The 21,166-nt window shown below is 45.9% G+C and overlaps 1 protein-coding gene across 1 annotated transcript in view; it reads right to left on the bottom strand.

The window, feature by feature from the left end:
* LOC136639087 (von Willebrand factor A domain-containing protein 7-like) overlaps positions 1-18,838 on the bottom strand; it is a 28,289-nt gene extending 9,451 nt beyond the window's left edge. The window contains exons 1-14 of the mRNA XM_066613112.1: positions 18,586-18,838; positions 16,829-16,951; positions 15,004-15,183; positions 13,727-13,802; positions 11,557-11,648; positions 10,759-10,923; positions 9,560-9,769; positions 7,544-7,682; positions 7,148-7,284; positions 6,276-6,280; positions 5,876-6,152; positions 5,520-5,738; positions 4,309-4,481; positions 3,149-3,263 (exon numbers count right to left, since the gene is read on the bottom strand). Coding sequence (XP_066469209.1) covers positions 3,149-3,263; positions 4,309-4,481; positions 5,520-5,738; positions 5,876-6,152; positions 6,276-6,280; positions 7,148-7,284; positions 7,544-7,682; positions 9,560-9,769; positions 10,759-10,923; positions 11,557-11,648; positions 13,727-13,802; positions 15,004-15,183; positions 16,829-16,951; positions 18,586-18,838 — 2,164 coding nt within the window. The remainder of the gene's footprint in view (positions 1-3,148; positions 3,264-4,308; positions 4,482-5,519; positions 5,739-5,875; positions 6,153-6,275; positions 6,281-7,147; positions 7,285-7,543; positions 7,683-9,559; positions 9,770-10,758; positions 10,924-11,556; positions 11,649-13,726; positions 13,803-15,003; positions 15,184-16,828; positions 16,952-18,585) is intronic.
* Between the last annotated feature and the right edge of the window lie 2,328 nt (positions 18,839-21,166).

Here is a 21,166-nt window from a genome sequence, read left to right as displayed (position 1 = left end):
GGAGCTCTTCGCAATTACTTCTGGTCTTCACCACTCGGAAAAGTTTGGTGTCGTCTGCAAACTTTGCCACCTCACTGTTCACCCCTGTCTCCAGGTCATTTATGAAGAGGTTGAAGAGCACCGGTCCTAGGACAGATCCTTGGGGCACACCACTTTTCACCTCTCTCCATTGTGAAAATTGCCCATTGACACCCATTCTCTGTTTCCTGGTCTTCAACCAGTTCTCAATCCATGAGAGGACCTGCCCTCTAATTCCCTGACTGTGGAGTTTTTCAGTAGTCTTTGGTGAGGGACTGTGTTGAACACCTTCTGAAAGTTCAGATATATAATGTCCATGGGTTTTCCCGCATCCCCATGCCTGTTGAACTTTTCAAAGAATTCTAAAAGGTTTGTGAGGCAAGACTTACCCTTACAGAAGCCATGCTGATTCTCCCTCAGCAAGGCCTGTTCATCTATGTGTTTTGAGATTCTATCTTTGATGAGGCATTCTACCATCTTACCTGATATAGATGTTAGGCTGACCGGCCTATAGTTTTCTGGGTCCCCCCTCTTTCCCTTTTTAAAGATTGGTATGACATTTGCTATCCTCCAGTCCTCTGGCACCGTGGCCGTTTTGAGGCAAGACTTACCCTTACAGAAGCCATGCTGATTCTCCCTCAGCAAGCCCTGTTCGTCTGTGTGTAAGAAGGTGATACAGTAGGCCAAGAGAGACTATAAGGAACACATGGCCAGCAACATTCAGGGGAATAATAAAATCCTCTTCAAATATGTTAGAAGCAGGAAAGCCGCCAGAGAAGCGGTTGGCCCTCTGGATGGTGAGGGAGGGAAAGGGGAGATAAAAGGAGACTTAGAGATGATAGAGAAATTAAATGAGTTATTTGCATCTGTCTTCACGGCAGAAGACCTCAGGCAGATACCACTGCCCGAACAGCCCCTCCTGACCGAGGAATTAAGTCAGATAGAGGTTAAAAGAGAAGATGTTTCAGACCTAATTGATAAATTAAAGATCAGTAAGTCACCGGGCCCTGATAGCATCCACCCAAGAGTTATTAAGGAATTGAAGAATGAAGTTGCTGATCTCTTGACTAAAATATGCAACTTGTCCCTCAAAACGGCCACGGTCCATCAAAATTATGCACGGGAAGGATAAAGTGGATAGAGAGATGCTCTTTACACTCTCACATAACACCAGAACCAGGGGAGATCCACTAAAATTGAGTGTTGGGAGGGTCAGGACAGACAACAGAAAATATTTCTTTACTCAGCTTGTGGTTGGTCTGTGGAACTCCTTGCCACAGGATGTGGTGATGGTATCTGGCCTGGATGACTTTAAAAGGGGATTGGACAAGTTTCTGGAGGAAAAATCCATTATGGGTTACAAGCCATAATGTGTATGTGCAACCTCCTGTTTTTAGAAATGGGCTATGTCAGATGCAAGAGGGCACCAGGATGCAGGTCTCTTGTTATCTGGTGTGCTCCCTGGGGCATTTGGTGGGCTGCTGTGAGATACAGGAAGCTGGACTAGATGGGGCTATGGCCTGATCCAGTGGGGCTGTTCTTATGTTCTTATGTTCTTAGATAGACAGATAATAGATTTGGTGCTACCATAGTATGTTGACCATATTTGGGGAAATGTTACAGACATGTACTTTTAACAACCCACTATGCATATTCCTTTAACAATACTAGTAAATGGGACTTACTTCTGGGTAAGTGTGGGTAGGATTGCAGCCTAGGATTGCTAAAAATGTTTCTGCTTGATGATGTTACTTCCAGTCATGACATCACTTCTGGTGGATCCCGAGATTCTCATTCTAAAAAGTGGGTCCCAGTGCTAAATGTGAGGACCACTGCTATATGGTTTTCCCAAAATGTAACACACCAGCCACTGGGCAGCCACTGCAGCCATTTGGGCAGCCACTGCAAGCACAAGTGGTCATGGTAGTGAACCAGCAGGCCATCCACAACCTCTGGCACCATTAAGTCAGCGCAGGGAGTGGGACAGAAGTGGGGGATGGTGGTCAGAATGAGTCAAGGAGGACAGGGTGGAGATCGGGGTAGGGAGGAGGGCAGACTGAGGCCAGGAAGTGGGTGGTATAGGTGGCGGCTCCGCTGCTGATATGCTAACCCCCTTCCTGACCTTGATCCGCCTTCCTGGATCCACTTGGACTTGAGCCAGCAAAATCACTGGTGGAGGTCCAAGTAGACTGAGTGGGGCAGTGAGGCCCTAACCTCAGGCAATGGAACAAGTGTTTCATTACAAGAGGAGACCTCCAGGACACCCCCCCCCCACACACACACACACCTTGCAAGCAGGATACAGTGTACATTCTGATGGCACAGCTGCATTGGTAGGGTGGGATTTATTTGAAAAAAAATATATCCTGCCCTTCCCATGCTGATGCAAATGCCCAAGGCGATTTACAAAGCTCCATAATAAAATGAACAATGTAGCACAATCATAAATAAAAACATCAAAACCAAACTAATTTTTTTAAAAAAACCCAAAACACACAACTTCGAGCCGGGGGGGGAGGGGTGGTGGTTAACAAATTGGTCCAGAGGGAAGCAGTCAAGCCACAGCACTATTTCTGAGGCACAGAGGACAAATATCCACCCATCAACCAAATGTCAGACGAAACAGGTATGTTTTGCACCCTTGCTGAAAAGTCATGGATCAGCACCTCTACTGACCCAGAGAATTTTTGTCAGCATCGGTTGTTTGCCTATATCCAGCAAATCAGAGTGTGAGGTGAGTGAATGGAAGGAAAGCTATGTTTCTGAATACTGACATATTTCCAGGCCTGGCCAATCCATGAGTCAATCTGTGGCAGTTGACCTACGCAGCAATTTTGATGGGGGCAGGCACCTCTATCCACCCACTTGCCTTCACTGCTCCTCCCACACCCACTCCCTGGAAAAAGAAGTGGGGATTTGGACTCTCTAGCCCACCACTCTCCTCTTCTTCACATGTCCTTTTCTGCTCCATTCCTGTCTCCTTTCCCACTCAAAGGAGCAGGAGGTGCAGAAACTATAACAGCACCAGATTGGGGGAGAGGCAGCAAAATTTGGCATGCCACCCCATGTACATCTAGCCAGGAGTTCTTGGGCCACAGTATTCGGTATTTCACCTCATTCAGGGACTCACCATTTTGGCCTGACAAGGGCACAATCTGGACAGACTCTGTGCTGATGAGATCAGTGTTGATTCGCGAAAAGGGCATATGCCCTGGAGAAAGACCTTCCACTTTCAGCAGGGTAGCCTGGAATGTAAAAAAAGAAAGAAGGTCTACACTTTTGTCCTTTACACTGTAGCTGTGGATCCTGATGTGTGTATTTGAGATGTCTGGAAAGAATCACAAAGTTCTAAAATGGGGAAACTAACCATTCTTATTAGGTTGTCTAATGGGATGGGGTTGTTTGAACTGGAAGCACTTGCATTTTGAATGCTCCGCTCTCAAATGTGCTACTGTCACTAATTTGAAGTTATTAGTTTTTCCCAGGAGAAACACTTTTCATGCAGGAAAGAACACTGAAATAAAGTAGATTGTCCTGGATGATGATGAGACAATGCATTATTGCATGATCGGTGCCTGTAAGTTTGACGAAAAAGCACATGCAAGTGAACTTGCTCTAGATTGGAGCTGCATTGGGGGGGGGGGGTCTTTAAGCCATTTCTACTCAACGTTGCAGATATGCAACAGGGACCAAATGTGTACACCTGTGGGCAGGGCAAAAATGGCTTCCACTCTTATTCTGTCTGATTAGACAACCTAATAAGAATCTGTGCCAGGGTACCCCACAATTCAATGTGCTGTGAGAGAAAACCTCCCCTATTGGTATACATAGCTACTTTGTGAACAAATAGTCACCTTGGGGGCAGGTTGCTGGTGGACAGCAATGCATGGGGAAATTGTTTATTAATTCTCTCCCAACATAATACAGTCCTAATTGGATCAGTCCCCCTCACAGTTTTTTAAGTGAAAGGGATACTTCTGGTCCACTTCCTGTGTTAAGCTTGTGAATTAATTCCAGGCTTAATGCATCATATAATTTGACTCTGATTGTTTTTTCAGATGGCATTCCCTTCTCCTTAACAGATAAGTGAATGCCATCTGTTCAATTGTTTTAAGGAACAGTGACATGAATCCCACAGAGATGTGTACCATCTTTCCTCTGCTGATATTTGTTTCTGTGGAAAAGCACAAATACCCACCGAAATAAGGGAAAGGTCCACACAACTATTGCTGGTAAGCTGTGACTGACACACCTCTTTAGCAACCAATCTTGATGAGAAAAGTTACGTACCCCTGCATGAGGAGAAAAAGGGGCAATGGCCAAGGGATTTCCAAGGGCATCCGAGGTTTGATTCAAAGGGATGTAGTCTATAGGGTTCCCCATTTCGCTAACAGGAACTAGGTGCTGAATCTGAGCACTTTCGGCATCCCCCATCAGCTTCATGGAGACAGTGTAGTTCGATCCTGGGGAAGATGAAACTGTCAGCAGAGTAGTTCACAGCCCCAGAATCCTTTGACCTTCCTTCCACCTTTACTGGTGCATGGACTACTGATCCCCTTCCTGGGGCTTATGGCTTCATATTGAGGTTTGAGTTTCAGCTCAATCCCATTGAGGGCCAGCAGCAATGAAGCATGTGTTCCACTGGCTCAGACTGCTGCAAAAGCACCATAAACACTTTGCGGCAGCACAAAAGTGTGTCAGGTGCACTGAGAGGACAAGAGCTTTCCTACTGGCGCTAACAGAGCAAAAGAGGCCCACTTGAGCAGGTATGGCCTGTGCAAGGATGTGGTGGGTTTAGCCTGTGGCGGTGCTGCTGCATCACCGGATAGGGATTTACGTTGGGTTCGGCTGTTTTTTTGGAGTCTCGAAAGGAGAATATTTTTGAGGAGATAATATGTAGTTGCTGGGTACTTTATCTCTGTTCCGGTTTCTTTTCCCTTAAATATAGGCTTGCCTGATCACTTCTGACCAGTAGGGATAACCATCCAGGTGACCAATTAGGGAATATTTTGTAAGTTGAGAGAGCTAGGAAGGTTCATATGTCTGTGCAGAACATGCTCATTAGTTATAGAAGGTCCCAAATTCAATTCTCAGCCCCCTTCCACTGAAAGGATCCCAGGTAGCAAGACTGGGAAGGACCCTGCATGAGTACTTGGAATGCTGCTGTCAGTCAGAGCCTAAAAAACACTACTAGGCTAGTTGGGCCAATGTTCTAATTCAGTAGAGATAGCATTAGGTGTTTCCTGTTTTTCCCCGTTCCTGATAGTGTGTACTTTGGCAAACAGATTAGTGTAACTTCTAAATTATTTGGGAAATGGACATAATTTAGATCTGATAGTGGGTCTGGCATACCATCTTTCTCTCTGCTGTTTCTCTGCTTGAAATCACTTCCTTCTGAAGTTACTTTTTCTTAAGAAAAGCTGTCTCTGGGCTTTCCTTACTTTTATATGCAGGTAACCTAATCCAACCCAGCGCAGCTGCTTCACATCACAAAAGCTTACCTTTTATAGGTCGTCCCTGAACTGGAAGCACATACTCGTTCTGCTTCTGCATAATCTGGTATGAGAAATCCAGCAAGCTCTTGCCCCCAATTTCCACTTCATAAGGGCCGCTGGGAGACATAGTGACAGCCCATAAACCCCACTGGCTTACAGGAGACACCTTCAGGACCTTGTGAGTGGGTGTATCGATCACCGTATGGGGGGATGCCAGGGAGGCACCTGCCATGGCAAGACACAAAAGAATGAGTCACAGCAGCCATAGAGGACACAATAGCAAATCACACAATGTTCTCTCCCTGATCAGCCATTTGCAGTAAAGTTCCCCACTTTGTTCCCTGTATTAAAAGACCCCCTACCTGAAGGATCCAGCACAGTAATTCTAAATCCGGGGGAACCTAAGCTCTTCACTGACACGGTTATTTCTGTGAGAGTCTCATCCACAGGGAAGGAGAAACGAGTCCCATCCACACGTCTGTGGGCCACTTTAACAGGAGCAGCATTCAGGGAGAGTTCCATGATGCCCAGGACCTGGGAGAGCTCGCCTTTGGTGGTCATCACATAATAGCCACCGGAGTAAGCAGCTAGTTCTTCGTAGAGGTTAGCGTAACTTCTAACAGAAGTCTCAGGTTCCTTCTTGAGAGCACCTCTGGAAATCTCATCTATGGGGGTCTTCATATGAGAGCCACTGGAATGAGCACCTAATTCATCATAGATGTTAGTATCACTTCTAGTGGAAGCCTCAGGTCCTTCCTTGACAACACCTGTGGAGGTCTCATCTGTGGGGTTCTTCATATGAGAGCCTCTGGCAAAAGCTTCTAGTTCATCAAAAATATTAACATCAGCACCTGTGGAGATAAAGTGTAGATTTTGCCTGTAAATCTGTTTCTCTCCCCTTTGTACAAGCAAAGTTAAACATTAGTCATTTCAGTCTGACTTATTCAGAAGCCATTGTTCTCTCACACAGTTCACAATCATGATCTTAGGATTTCACTCTCTACTTATTATACTGCTGTAAGTTGGATCAAGAAGATTACTGAAGTCCTGTGCAACAGCCAAGAAAGTAAGGAACTCACATCCCAGTCTTAACCACCTTTCCAGCACTGGTGCAGCCACAATGCAGCCCTGAGGTGAGGGACCAAACATTTCCTTATGTTGAAGAGGCTTCCATTACTATCCCCCTCCATCACAGTATGCAGAGTATTCCCTGTTGGCACGGCTGCATTGGTGCCGGGAAGCTGGTTATGTGTCATTTCCCCATAATTTTTTGGAAGCCTCCTCCATTAATGTTTCTGCTTCAGAAATCAAACATTTAGGGTCAAGCCTGACCCCAGTGTACTTTGCCTTCCCGTATGTTTTTTCTGGGGCCACTACTGGTTCCGAGTTATTGAGGCAGCCTTTTGCCTTGGAAGCCTCCTGATCCACCCCCCCCCCCCCATACAGCACACCTATTTTTGGCACCAGTGGGGGCGGGAATATAGGGGGCTGGAGCTATAGTAGTAGTATAGCTCCAAGGGACCTTATTACAAGAGAGTGGTTTTTCAACAGTTGCTATTTGCCTTGAGAAACATGAAAATCAGACTTTGGTCCAACTAATTTCCCCACAGTATTCCCAGCCAAGGTTAACCTACTTCTGCGTTTCCGGCTATCACAGCGCCCTGTGAGAGCAAAGTTTAGCACAGACCCAGTACTGCGAACCAGGACTTTGATTTCATCCAGCAAGAATTTATCATTGGCTCCAGCATCAGTATAGAGGAAGATCTTGGAACTAGAAAAGGTGGAAACAATTTAATAACAGAGGATGCCATGCAGTGGTATGCTGTGGAAGGGGAGGGCAACTGGGCTCCAGCTCAGTAGGGGTCAAGCTGGAGGTGACATGGGATTGGGTGTAAAATGGTTGGGTAGAATTTACTTTGAGCTGTACAGCACCTTCCTTATATGAGGCTTGTACAGCTTAAGGAAAAAGCAAAAGTCATGGAAGAGTTGTATCGGGAAGTAAATGAATAAGGATAAGGTAGGACCCTTACCTTGGCGAGCTCTCTTGCAGAGCTAACTTCAGACCAGTTAAAGACTTCTCTGGGCAGTCTCCACCACCATCAACTTTAAGTGCTGAGATGTAGGACTCAAACTCATCCACATTATTGGTCTTACGGACTGGGCCAACCTCTGTAGTGATAGATACGGAGTGGGGGGGAAGGGTAAGAGACGTGAAAACATGAAGAGCTGTGACTGAGTTGTGCAAATACAGAAGCACCCTAAAGAAATATTTTATTTAGTTAGTTCATTTTCTCTCTATCACTTCTCAAAAACCTGGAAGTTAAATAACAAAACATAGGTTTTAAAAAATGAAATATCCTTACCCATCAAAGGGATGATGAAGTTGCCCTGTTTTCATAAACGTGCTTATGGTAGTTCAGATAGACTTGTGCAAAGGAAAGCACATGGACTCATCCAGGAATGCCCACTCCCCTGACCAAGATCCCGCCTTAGCGTATACTTGGAAGTCTATCCCATTCAGCCTTGGTCCCTTGCAAGGCTCACTTTAATTAGAACGTTCCTCCTTGTGGCTTATGCTTCTGTAATTGCTTCTTGTTCAGTGGGGACCTGGCATTACTGAACTGACACTTAAAGTGCAATACTACGATTGTGCTGGATGGGCACAAGTCCCTTGCAACAGTCCAGTTCTGTCGCAAACATGCCGTAAGTCTCCGACTTGTGAGTCAGCTGGGGGCCCATGGAGGCCACATTCTACCTTAGCACTGACATGGAGAAGTAAGTTTGCACTAGCCTCCCTTTGTCGGTGTAGAAGTTTGGGGAGGGCGGATCTGGGGCATTCTGGGATGGGTGGAGGTCTGGCAGTGGGTGGGCTCATGGGTAGGCTGGGCCTGGGCGGGGTGGTGCCAGAATCTGGCACTTAGGCCAGCTCCAAACTCCCTCCTGGGTGGCCTGGTCTACCACTGGGCTGTTCAGATCTGTGCCACCTCTTTTAGGTGAGTAGCCCCATTAGGCTGCTGTCGCGCAACACGAGGTAAGGAGAATGATTCCCCTTGTCCCGGGTTGTGCAGCAGCCAGTCCCAACCCTGTGCGGTCTACAGTGCAGGCCAGGAAGCCTGCCTGTTCCAGCACAGGTTAATTAATTAGCTCCTGTTCCTTGTGGGGGATCTTGGACTTTCCAGGATAGTTTCAATATTGAAATACAGTAATCATACAAAATTCAATGTTATGAAACATTAATGAGCAGATCTGACTGCAAGGAAACCAGTAGTACTTTAAAGCTCCCGCCCTACCAGGAACAGGAACGGAATAATTTAACGTATAATTAAGGGGCATTTCAATAGTGCCACATTGTCACTGAACAGAAACAGAACATAAGAACATAAGAACAGCCCCACTGGATCAGGCCATAGGCCCATCTAGTCCAGCTTCCTGTATCTCACAGCAGCCCACCAAATGCCCCAGGGAGCACACCAGATAACAAGAGACCTCATCCTGGTGCCCTGCCTTGCATCTGGCATTCTGACATAACCCATTTCTAAAATCAGGAGGTTGTGCATACACATCATGGCTTGTACCCCATAATGGATTTTTCCTCCAGAAACTTGTCCAATCCCCTTTTAAAGGCGTCTAGGCTAGACGCCAGCACCACATCCTGCGGCAAGGAGTTCCACAGACCGACCACACGCTGAGTAAAGAAATATTTTCTTTTGTCAGAAAGAAGGCAACTGGAAAGAACTGCTGGAAAGAAGGCAACTACCAGGGCAGAAGTGGAGTAGAAGAACCTTCAAATTAAAGATTTGTCCTGAAATATCCCAACAGATATTTCTCTGTCCACACTGATTAGATTGAAACTGATTAGATTGGTGGGCTGCTGTGAGATACAGGAAGCTATGGCCTGATCCAGTGGGGCTGTTCTTATGTTCTTATGACTGCAATTTTTAAAAAAAACAACTGTGTTGCCTTTTGCACTTCACAGAGAAAAAAGAGTGATTCAAGATTCCAGGTGAAACAGGTCAGCAACTAAACTCTTTCCATTCCCTTCTCACCTGGGTCATTGAAAGGCACAAGAATGTAGTTGAAGGGTGCATCAGAGGAGCCATGATATTCTCGGAGAAGTTTGATGCAAGTGGTTTTCACATGAGCAATATCATCAGACATGCTGCCTGTTGTGTCTATTACGAAGGTGAGGGAATAGCCTTCCAAGCTGAAAAACTTCTGGAAAGTATCTGGGCCCACCTGGTCTAAAAGGCCAAATCCTAAGGAAAAACAGAGTAAAATCAATCAGGTTAGGTCTACTCTTCAGCTTACCTTGTTGTGGACTGCTGTGGTGATGCTCATGTTGCTGTTGTAGACAAAAGAACAAAAGCTGTAGATGCTATGAACAGTTTTTGCAAAACTGGTCTAGTCTTTCTGAGAGCTCTACCAGGGACAGCCTCCACAGAGCAATGCTTAGTTTTGTCCTCTATAGCTGGTCACTGCTCCAACATCACAGGTCCGGAAGACACCAGCAGGGCCTCTGAGAGAAATTTTATGAGAGGGTTCAAAGTTTCTTTTGGGCACCTTCCCAAAGGGGAGAGGATGAAACAGGACAAGGGAGGGTAGTGACAAGGGTGGGCAGTACAGAGGTGGGGAGGGGGCAAAACAGTGCAGGGGGAGGGTGGTGACAGCTGGGTAGTCTTTGTGGCCCAAGTCTAATGGACTTCCCAATGCAGAGCCCAAGTCTACCTTCCCTTGCAGCGTTCGCAGTTAGATACAGTAAAACAGAAAACGAAATGCACTCCTAAGTCTGAAGAAAATCATTCAAGAAAATTAGCATTGAAGAAAATCATTCAAGAAAATTGAAGAAAATCATTCAAGAAAATTAGCATTGTGGAACTTAGGCTGAAACTAGAATGGAAAGTGTCCTATTTTCATCAAGACATACTTCTGAAGCAGCTGCAGCACTGCAACTGTGTCCCTGCGCTCCTATACACTCTTTCATGGCAAGCGGATCTACACCCCAAAAAGCTACTGTAGCAGGTCACTTTCCTCCCAGATTGGACACTGTGTGTCAATGTATGCATTCCTTCAACCCAGCATCTCAAACAGGCAGCTAGTCCAGGTGAGATAGGAAAATATTAGATCCCAGAAAATTTCTGGGCCCCCCTTTTTTTTGGTTCCTGGACCTTTCTGACCCTGGGCCCAGGTACAAATTATCTCCTTTACCCCCCTCTCATGGGCCCCGGGCACCAGGCGGTAGACTTACCAGCTCCTACAAAGAAGTCCCTGGTGGCTTGGACAGCAAGTTCAGCTGCTTGCTTATGTAAATGATAATGAGGCGAGAGCAAAGGGTCAGAGGTCTCTTTGTTGATGCCTCCCGTAGGAGAGAAATTTTGTTTATCATCATTTCTCCCACCATGCCCACATTTGCCTGCAGAAAAAACACATGAGTAAGTCATGGGGTTGTCGTAAGAACTGCTGGAGTGTATACATCAGTAGCTCATCTAAGTCGGGGACTGAATGCAGAATGTCTGTCTGAAAAATTGATCACTGTCACTTATTGGATGTGGACTGCGTTTTCACATGACTGAGGAGTTTGTGCCTCATCTTTTCTCATGCTTCATCAGAGAGAGAGAGAGAGAGAGAGCGAGAGAGAGCAAGAGCACAGCCCATTGCTTGTTTATCTTTATACTTTTTAAGCACTGCAAAAGGAAAGGAGGACCAGGGAAGTGAGTCAAATGACTCACGCGTGTAAGGATGGTTGGTTGGAGCCTTCAGCTTTCCACAGGCATTGCTGACTTCCCATGATGCCACTCACTAGGAATGTGAGCCTGGCCTAGGGTAACATGTTGACTTAGGCCAGATTGATACCCTGGGGAGGTTCACCTGAAGGTGATGCTCATCCCTAGCTAATCATCAGCATTTAAAAGTCAGATACAGACCTTGTAGGATTATAGAGGTTGCCTGTCACATCTAGTCTCTACCACTCTGTTTATTTGCCATGTACATATTTATTAAATTATTTAACTTGCAAATAAATCCTAGCAATAAAAGCTCATCTTACCTCGTGGTTTGGTCCTGCATGTTCGAGACACTTTGTACCCACTGGTGAGTAAGTTATTCACTAGTATGTTGTCATTGCACTCGTAGCCGCCACTATTAATAAACAGAGAAATGGTAAAATTGGCAGATTCAAAATGAATATGTCCCGGGGATTGGATTGCTCAGGATCAGGACCTGTTTTTATTATTGATATTCCGCCCTTCCTCTAAGAGATTAGGACAGTGCACAGAATTCTTCTTCTTTTCACTGTGAGGTGGGATAGGATGAGAGAGTATGCGATTAATCCAAGGTTAGCCATATAAAGATATGGAATATAATCTAGGCAGTCAAGATGTGTATGTACAATCTCTTGATTTTAGAAATGGGCTACATCAGAATGCTAGATGCAAGGGAGGGCACCAGGATGCAGGTCTCATGTTGTGTACTCTTTGGGGCAGACGGTGAGCCATTGTGAGATACAGGAAGCTGGACTAGATGTGCCTATGGCCTGATCCAGCAGGGCTGTTCTTATATTCAGTCCTTTATGTTCAGTCATATGTGCTTATGTTCAATCCTAATCATGCTAGCAAAGGCAGAACAAGTGTTGCAAGTGATGCAAATGTGCCATAAAGGACATTCTGACAGAGATGTTTGTGGTATCAGCGGGAAGGCCTGTGCCAGTCTGCCAGCACTAGCGGGAGACCAGCACATGCTGGTGGGGGAGGGGGAGAGGGAGGGGGAGGGTGGCAAGGGGGTAAGGCCCAGGAGGGCTCCCACCATATCATATCCCCCTTCCTGGGCATGATTTCCCAATACGAGCCTGCTTGGATTTGTACCAGTGATTTTGCTGGTGTGAGTAGCCCCATTGTGGCTGCTGGGGCTTACCTTGGGGGAAGGAGACAAATGTCTCCTTACCTCAGGGAGACCTCCAGCAGCCTCTTCTCTTGCAGGGAATTGAACAGATGTGTTGCAGCACAGGAAGTTAATTAGGATTGGTCTGTTAGTACTGCACGCCATGATTCCCTGCTCACAGAGCACCAAGGGCTGCAATTCTATACACCAGTGATTTTCAACTTTTTTCATCTCGCGACACACTGGCAAGGCACTAAAAAGGTCAAGGCAGACCATCAGCTTTTTGACAATTGACAAGGCACACTGTACTGTCAAAGGGGGCTCACATCCCCCAATGGTCCTATTGATAAATGACCCTCTTCCAAATTCCCATGGCACACCTGGGGGCCATTCACGGCACACCAGTGTGCCATGGCACAGTGGTTGAAAATGGCTGCTATACACACTTATCTGGGAGGAATCTCCATTGGATACGGTGGGGCTTACTTTTGAGTGGTCATACCTAAGTTTGTGCTGCGGATGACTTTAATATGTTGTTGTCCCTGGTTTGCTTGCTTTTTCTAGTGTAAATAGAAATGGAGGGCAGCAGGAGGTACCTGATCATGATTGAGATCATGGTGGCAAGAAGCTAGTAGGGCTAGTAGTACTCCCTGCCATGATCTTAGACCGCTTTTGGCCTCCCACATGTGCTCTTTGTCTTGAGAAAAAAATTAGTTTTTATTGTACTATTAGATAGGTAGTAGGTATGAAAGTGCATTGTGGCAAATAGTCTGGTAGTTTATGTTGAAATAAACATGTTAGCCTTTAAAGTGCTACAGGAATCTTTGCGGTCTTTATACATCTTTAAAAGATGGTGATTTTAATCTGGAAGTTTCAGTCCTCTGCCAGGGCAAACAAATCTCATAATATCTCTTAGAGCTGATCTACAGGTTTAAATAAATCATATCCAATGCTGAACTATTTCAGAAGGCAGAGGAGGAATTGGACCTTTGAATGTTCCCCATGCTGAAAAAAAACCTTGACTGTAGAAAATGATCATCTTAGGGAGGAAGGTAAGTGGGAATCTTCTTCCCGGTGCATTCATTTTCCATGGACAAAGAGATTGATGGGAGAGCACATTTAAACATGCAGTGCGCATCTAGCAATCTGAATGAATATTCTCCTAGGAACTGTGTGTACTACCTGATTTATCCACATGTATAGATCAGCTCTTTTCCTTTTCATGCTGTCTTTTTTGGGGTGGTATCAGGGTATGTGATCAGCAACCTATACTCTTTCAGTTTTGCCATGGATAAAGGAAGGGTCTGTTTTCCTTCAAACTAGTACCAGTATAATCTTACCTTGGTACTTTATTGCAGTCCTTACAGGTTTTCTTAGTATGACGGGCAACAGGGAACGCAGAACTGGTTACCTTTACTGTGGGGCACAGAGAGGAGAAAGATGACATTTTAGAGTGAATGCCATATTATCCTTGAATACAGTAGGTTCAGCAGGGGTGAACGCAAGGGCAGCGGCGCCTGGGGCTGTGACATCACGGCATCACATGACACCGCGCAGCGCTTGGAGGTCTCTCATGGCTGAATTGTGTCACCCTTGGTGTAGTGCCTTGGGCAAGTGGCCCTCAGGTTCTGCCCTTGCTACGCCCTGAGGTTTGGCAGACTTGTGATGAATCTAAGCTACCTCAGAACTAAAACTGGAGTAAAGGGTTCCTTTTGAAAATAAATACTACTTCTGTAAAATATAGGAAATGCTTCCGTAACTTATAGAACTGCTTCTGCTTCACTACTTCTGTAAACTTTGGATCCATTTAACCAGCTATGCAAACTTGAAATCCTATTCCAATTATTTAGTTTAAGTCTTTCTGACTTGGGCCCAAATGAGGTCAGTGTGTGTGTGTGTGTGATTGTTTGAATTCAGTCAGGTCATGGTGAGAGGGGAGAGTTTTTAAGTCCCTTACTGTAGTTCCAGCAAAATTTTCTCTCCAAGTTGCTTATTGCTTCATGATACGCGCCAGTCACAGCTCCCTCCTGGTACAAATATTAGCTTTGGGTTGGGATGATTTTCATCAGAATGGCAGTGTGTTGGGATGGGGGAAGGACTGGAAAAAGCCTTCTCTCTTGTCCTGGGCCAAACAGCGTGCATTCAATATGCAGTTTGGCCCTTGGTGTACAGTACTGTACCTCTTTCCTCTTGAATATGAATGTATTGCTTTTTAACTAAAGTTCACAAAAATGTATATATTTAGTTTATAGATTTACAGTGATTTCCTTTTGAAATCAATATATTTAAGCATGCTTAAGGCGGTATTGGATTGTTCCAATCATTCTGAGTTTGGCCAATATAACTCTGAAAATGCAATTTTCAAAACTAAATAGTCAACCATAAGCCATATTAGAAACAGATGATTGCAGTGTAGATCTGGCAGTCCCCTGCTTCAGTATCCCAGGGAAACAATACTCACCCTGCCTCATAGAGGTAGTGTGAATATAAGAAAGATAACATTTTAAAGACATTTTAGTTTAAAATGGTAAACACTTTTAATTTTCAAGGCCATCATTCCGTTTGACAAGGAAACTTGGGAGACTACCACCTGTTTTCCATACTCATATTGACTTACTCATGTGTTCATAGGGGTTGGTGCGGCCCAGTTCAACCCAGTTGGTGTTGCTGTAGAATTTCTGGAGTACATGGAGAGCTTTCCCAGCATTTAGGCGAGCAGATTCCAAAGCTGCTTGTGTCACAGGACTTTTCAAACTAGAGAGCATAGAATTCCGGAGAGCTCGGAGCTTTGTAATACCTGGGAATCAATAGCATCAAGAATTTTTAAAATACTAATTCCTGTCTTCCTTGAATACTTGATTTTTAAAATGAGAAATGCCTTGGTTGGCTCAAGTATGACTGGAAATTTCCTTCCTCTAGTCTTAAGGGGAAGAATTTCCAGGGAAAAAGATATAGGATTTGGAGTTGAATACAGTAGTGTAGCTACGGGGAACAAGGGGGGGTACATTGCCCTGGATACCATGCCTTCAAGGGGTGCCAATCCACACTCCTTTTTGCGGACCAAGGCCAAAAAAGTAGTCTAAGGGTTCCAGACCCCCTCACGAATACAACTGGAGGAATTATATTTGATTTTGTTCAAATTGGGAGGGGTCTTAAAAACTTTTGTGCCTGTGGGTGCCAGATGTCGGGCACCTGAATCCTATCCCCAGCAGCTCCACTGGGTGCAGTGGTGCCAAAATGGCCTTTGGGGCTGCCGGAGGATGCAGGGGTTGCAATCAGTCCCCTCTATTCTGTGCAGGCTATTTTGCCAGTGTAGACTGGAAGAGTTCCATGTTGGGCTTTTCAGCCCAACACGGAGGATAGGATATGGAAGAGCAGAGCTCCAGCAGACCCACCCTGCCCCAGTTCCTCCCCCTGCCCCACACTCCCCCCACCCTGGAACACCTGCCCCCCACCCCCAAGGCTCTCATAGCCACCTGGAGCTCCTACCATGTTCCAGGTGGTGTCCGTCTGGTGCTGAGCTCAGCGCCAACTGGGCTGGCACTGACTCCTCATAGGGTGTCATGGATATGCCTTACGACATGTTTGTGACACAGAGTGTTGGCGCTGGAGCTCAGCACCAGCACTGAGGTTAAAGAGGATTGGGCCTTTAGCTATGCCACTGGCTGGCTGTAGAACTGCCAACTCTTTCATTTGCAAACATTCTACAAGATGGAGCAAGAGGGAGTAAGTCAATCAATGCCTGGTGGAGGCAGAGCTAACACTAGAAGTGTATTGCTTGTTTCTGTGGTTAGCACTGGGCATTACAGAGTTTGAACATGTGCATTGTGTTCTGGTACCAGGCAAAGGAGCTATGCAGAGTAGTGGGTATGAGAGCCAGCCAGTCGGAGGCCCCACTGCACAGACACTATCCAGCAGTCTATGAGTGGCACATGTGGAGGAAACACACAGATCCACTTTGCATTTTCTCATGCAGTAACTTGTGAAATGGTGCAGTGAGGCTGAACCTGGTTGCTTAATATCAGTGTGTGTGTGTACTCTGGGTACTTCTGACAACCACCCAAGAATCTGCGTTTACATGTACAAACATTGACTAAGGGCCAAATCACTGTTCCCACCATTTTTTTCCTCATTAAATGGCAACTTTAGCAGGCTCTGGTTACTCATTAGAGAGGGAAAGACACTAAACATACACCGTTAGAGGGGGTAGATTATCCAAACTGTTCCAAACTGCTTAGTTATGGGCACTAAGAAACACTGGGTAGTGATGGACAGTGTTTGGCTGAAGCAGCTCAGACTGACAGATTCAAAGAATTTCATTAGAGATTTGATATAACAATAAGGGAGTATTTTTTTAGAGGAGATTCGTTATCCACTTTCATTCATAACTGAGATCATCCCATCCCTCCCCATCATTTCATCACCTCCACAGTGATCCTTACTTTTGACAATCTCTTCACACTGGAAGAAATAGCTACTGTCTTCCAAATGATGGATCTCCACTTGATTATTCCCAGCAACAATTTCCTGAAGGGCCTTGACAAATCGAGAGGCAGACACGTCAGCTGTGCAAGGAAAAAAAGCAATCAGATTATTAGTACCATTAATTCTGTACCTGCAGATATATAAGTAATCCAACAGTCCTGGGCTTATGAAGCTTACATGCTAAAGTCTGATTTTGACAAGAAGGACTGGATGAAAAGGCAAGATAACTGGGAATGAAGAATGCGCACCCACAACCAAGGATGTGCTGGAGTCACTGAGCCCGTTTTGCGAGCTGAGTCGCAAGTCGCCAACCCCCGAGTTGCGAATCATAACAGGCAGCTGTCATGACTCATCCTGAGCTGTTTGTATGGTCATTGTGACTTGAGTTAGTCATTGCAAGAAATGAGTCACAGTGCAAGTCAGGTGTGGCCAAAAAAAATAAGCAAGCACACACACATACACATGAAACAGAGTCACAAGTGCACACAAAAGTGAGTTGGACCTCAAGTCTATTCATCACTCTTTTTTGAATCATTGGCCCCAAGTCACAAATTGGGTCCAAGTCAGTGATATCTGTGACTCAAGTCAACATGAGTCGCGAAAAATCAGCATTTTTGCAACTTGAGTCAAGTCATCAGGACTCGAGTTCCCATCCCTGGCCACAACCTTCTAGTGCAGGAGTCTCCAAACCCTGGCCCGGGGGTCAGATGCAGCCCACGGCAAGCCTCTATCTGGCCCGTGGCCAGCCTCTGTTCCCCTGAGCGCCTCTGGCCCAGTTGACAACACAACCAGAGGGAATGGGCGTCCATTTAAGTGTGTGCTTGATTTCTTGGGCTGTGTTCATGTTTGTAGAAGTCCTGGACATTTGAACCCATTCATTTATTCATTCATCTAAGTTCCATCGCTAATGTATTAATTTAAATTTTATATTTAATTTTTTTTCCGGCCCTTGACACTGTGCCAGATATTTGATGTGGTCCTTTGGCTGAAAAGTTTAGAGACCCCTGTTCTAGTGGATTAAAGGATAAGCAAGATGCCCAAGATAAAGATGCATGAATAGGCTGGAGTGGGAGGGCTGACAACCAGGATTCCTAAGAGCAAAGCTGAGTTTTATGGGAAAGGTTCAGGCTAGGACCCACGGTACCACACAGGGACCCAAAGTGACTGAAAGGAAGTTAGAAGACCTTGTCAGAATTCCTGGTTTCTGCTGTGGAGTGGGGATGAGAGCAATGAGTGTGAAGGTGAATCAAGCATTCTTTCCATCTGTAGGAAGGGCATGGGACAGACAAGATTTCCAGCTGAAAGAAAAGCTGAGCGAGCAATAAGGTATTGTAGTACAGGCATGCCCCCCATATCTGATGGGGTTCTGGTTCTGGAATCTCCTGCAGTTAAGTGAAACCGTGAATACAGGCAAATGCTTCCTTCACCCTTAAGAGCCGACAGAGCTCTGCTCCCTGCACCTCCAGAGGGTCCTCTGAGCCCAGAAGAGGCCATGGACATCTGTTCGCAGCCCTGCCAGGCTCAGACTGAGACCTAGAGCTAAAAAAAGTTATTTTGGGTTTTTCTGTGAAACCAGAAGTGACGTTTTAATGTCTTCTAAGGAATTGGGAGGCCTGGGGAAGGCACCTGGGGCCAACCCTCCCTTTGTTGGGCCTACTCTTGCCCTTATATCTCAAGAATGGCAGCATTCACCTTTCTGCCTTCTGTTTCTTACCTTCGAAATAGGCCTTGAACAACCCGCTAGCAGTCAACGGCTTCATATTTTCCAGCTCCCCGGGGTCCATGGGAGATGAATCAGGGAGGGGATTTCTCTCCCAGAACCAGGCAACGGCCCGCAACGCCCCCATTTCCGTGATGTCAGCATCTGTGAAATCGCTTTTGCTAATACCCCCCGACTCACGGTTGGGGCGGAATCCGCTTACAATTCCTACGCAGATGAGTAAAGGGAGGCCCCTATGGAGCAACATATTTTGTAACAGGGATCAGGTGGAGGGCAGAAGATGGAAGCCACCTCAGCTCTGTCTGGCTGTGGTACCTCACCCGTCTCCCCTCTGGAACATGCTCTGTGCCTCGTCCATTAAATAGCTGACACAGTCCTAAAAAAATTCCCACCCAGTTTCTTCATATGTAAATAGACGAGGAACCCGGGAGTGCCCAGGGACTTTAGCAGCAAAGTTTTGTCACTAGTGTACCTCTGCCAGCAGAACTGTTTTCTCTACAAGCCTGGCAGCATGAGCTATGTGAATCAAAGATACCCTCTGGACTGCAAGATTACTCTGAACTAAGTCAGCTGAGTGAGGCACTGGTGTCTCTGCACCATGTATCTAGCTTATGATACTCTGTGCTTCTCTTGGTGTTTTAATTTTGTATTTGCATTTTTTTTTACAATGGCTTGTTTTACATGCTCTTCGATTGTAAGCTGCCCTAAGAAGCTTTTTTCCCCTTTTACTAAAGTGTGGATGTTCCTCAATGGAAAAATAGTCTGACTCAGCATAAAATAGCTTCCTTTTATTATTACATTTTTCCTAAATAATAATCAAGGCTATGTGTCATTTGTATTTCTGGTTCTCTCCCCCCCCCCCCTTAAAAATGCTGCATGGCAATACAAATATTGAGCTGTGTCATCACAGCTAAGCACTATTGCACACCCCTATTCCCATTTACATCTGAAGCTCTGAGATCTGATCATATCATCCGAGAACTTTTGCTAAGTGAGGCCTTAAGCTACAATCCTAACCACGCTTTCCTGGAAGTAAGCCCCACTGACTCAAATGGGACTTACTTGTGCATAGGATTGGGCTCTTAGTCTGAGCCCATAAAATTCCCAGTTCAAGTTGTGAAGTTCCTGAAAGCTGTGATGCTGTGGTGGCAAAACGTGCAGTTTTGGGCAGTCTTGCATTTTGTCATTCTGACCTTTGCTCAGCACACACTGTGGTCTAATTCTATCCCAGCCTAATCCTGTCATTGGGCTGTGCTGCTGGAACTTGCAGCCTGACTTACAGCATTGCAAAACTTGATGCTCTTTAATGACCTCGTGGGCTGCTGCCAGAAATGGTGAGTGGTGCTGGCTGTGTACCCATCCAGTCCAGCTTCCTGTATCTCACAGGCCCACCAAATGCCCCAGGGAGCACACCAGATAACAAGAGACCTGCAAGGCTTTCTGGGAATTGTAGTTAAGAACATAAGAACAGCCCCACTGGATCAGGCCATAGGCCCATCTAGTCCAGCTTCCTGTATCTCACAGCGGCCCACCAAATGCCCCGGGGAGCACACCAGATAACAAGAGACCTAATTCTGGTGCCCTCCCTTGCATCAGGCATTCTGACATAACCCATTTCTAAAATCAGGAGGTTTGCGCATGCACATCATGGCTTGTACCCCGTAATGGATTTTTCCTCCAGTTTCCTCCAGAAACTTATCCAATCCCCTTTGGCGTCAGTGTCCCCTGGGAGCTGGTCCCTAGCATCGGTGTCCCCTGGGAGGAACTATGGGGCAGGGAATGGTGGATCCGGTGGGCAATAGCGTATGTCAGATCTTATTCCCTCTTTTTAAAACCACCTTGCACCCTTTCCCTCTTGGAACTTATGCCACCAAAATAGGTGATGTATAGTTCCACCCTCCTCTCCCCATATGATGCCGCTCACACCGTTTTGACATGGCTGCATTGGTGCTGGTGGAGGGGGACAGGATTAGTGCCTAGGTTGCCTAGCTGAAAGGAGGTGAAGCATTTGAAGGTGTCTTTTATTGAATCAGAGCACTGGCCCTTCTAGCCCAGGCAGTGTTGTCTGCTCTGACTAAGAGTGGTTCTCCAGGGTCTTTACAGAGGCTCATTCCCATCAATGGCTATTTGAGATCCTGGAAATGATGTCAGTGCGTGAAGCTGGGACCTTCTTCATGCACTGAACTATGGCCCCTCCCAAGATGGATTGATGGGAGAGGGTCTGTACCTGATAGAAAGGTGCAAAGGGGCTGGTCACATGACTCTCTGCTCCCTGTCAGCTCTAATGGTTCTAGAGACAGACTGGGCTAGCAAATGAAAAATGGGTATGAGGGCAACTTAGAAAAAGCGTGTGGCTGCCTTTTTGGTAGGCTTTCTTGTTTCAGGCTTCTACAAGCATGTTGTCTTCACATGTACTCTTCAGCCGAGCACCTTCTGGGATGCTGCTCTTCAAACAATCAGCTTCCTTGTTGCAAGTAGTCAGGCATTCATGGTGACAGGTTTCTACAGTACGGTATATGGAAGAAGGAAGTCAGGTGGAGAATGTCAGAGTGGGATGTTGACATTTTGGGAGTTG

The sequence above is a fragment of the Tiliqua scincoides genome, chromosome 2, assembly GCF_035046505.1.
Source record: "Tiliqua scincoides isolate rTilSci1 chromosome 2, rTilSci1.hap2, whole genome shotgun sequence".
Taxonomy (NCBI): Eukaryota; Metazoa; Chordata; class Lepidosauria; order Squamata; family Scincidae; genus Tiliqua; species Tiliqua scincoides.
This window is presented reverse-complemented; position numbering and strand designations above follow the sequence as displayed.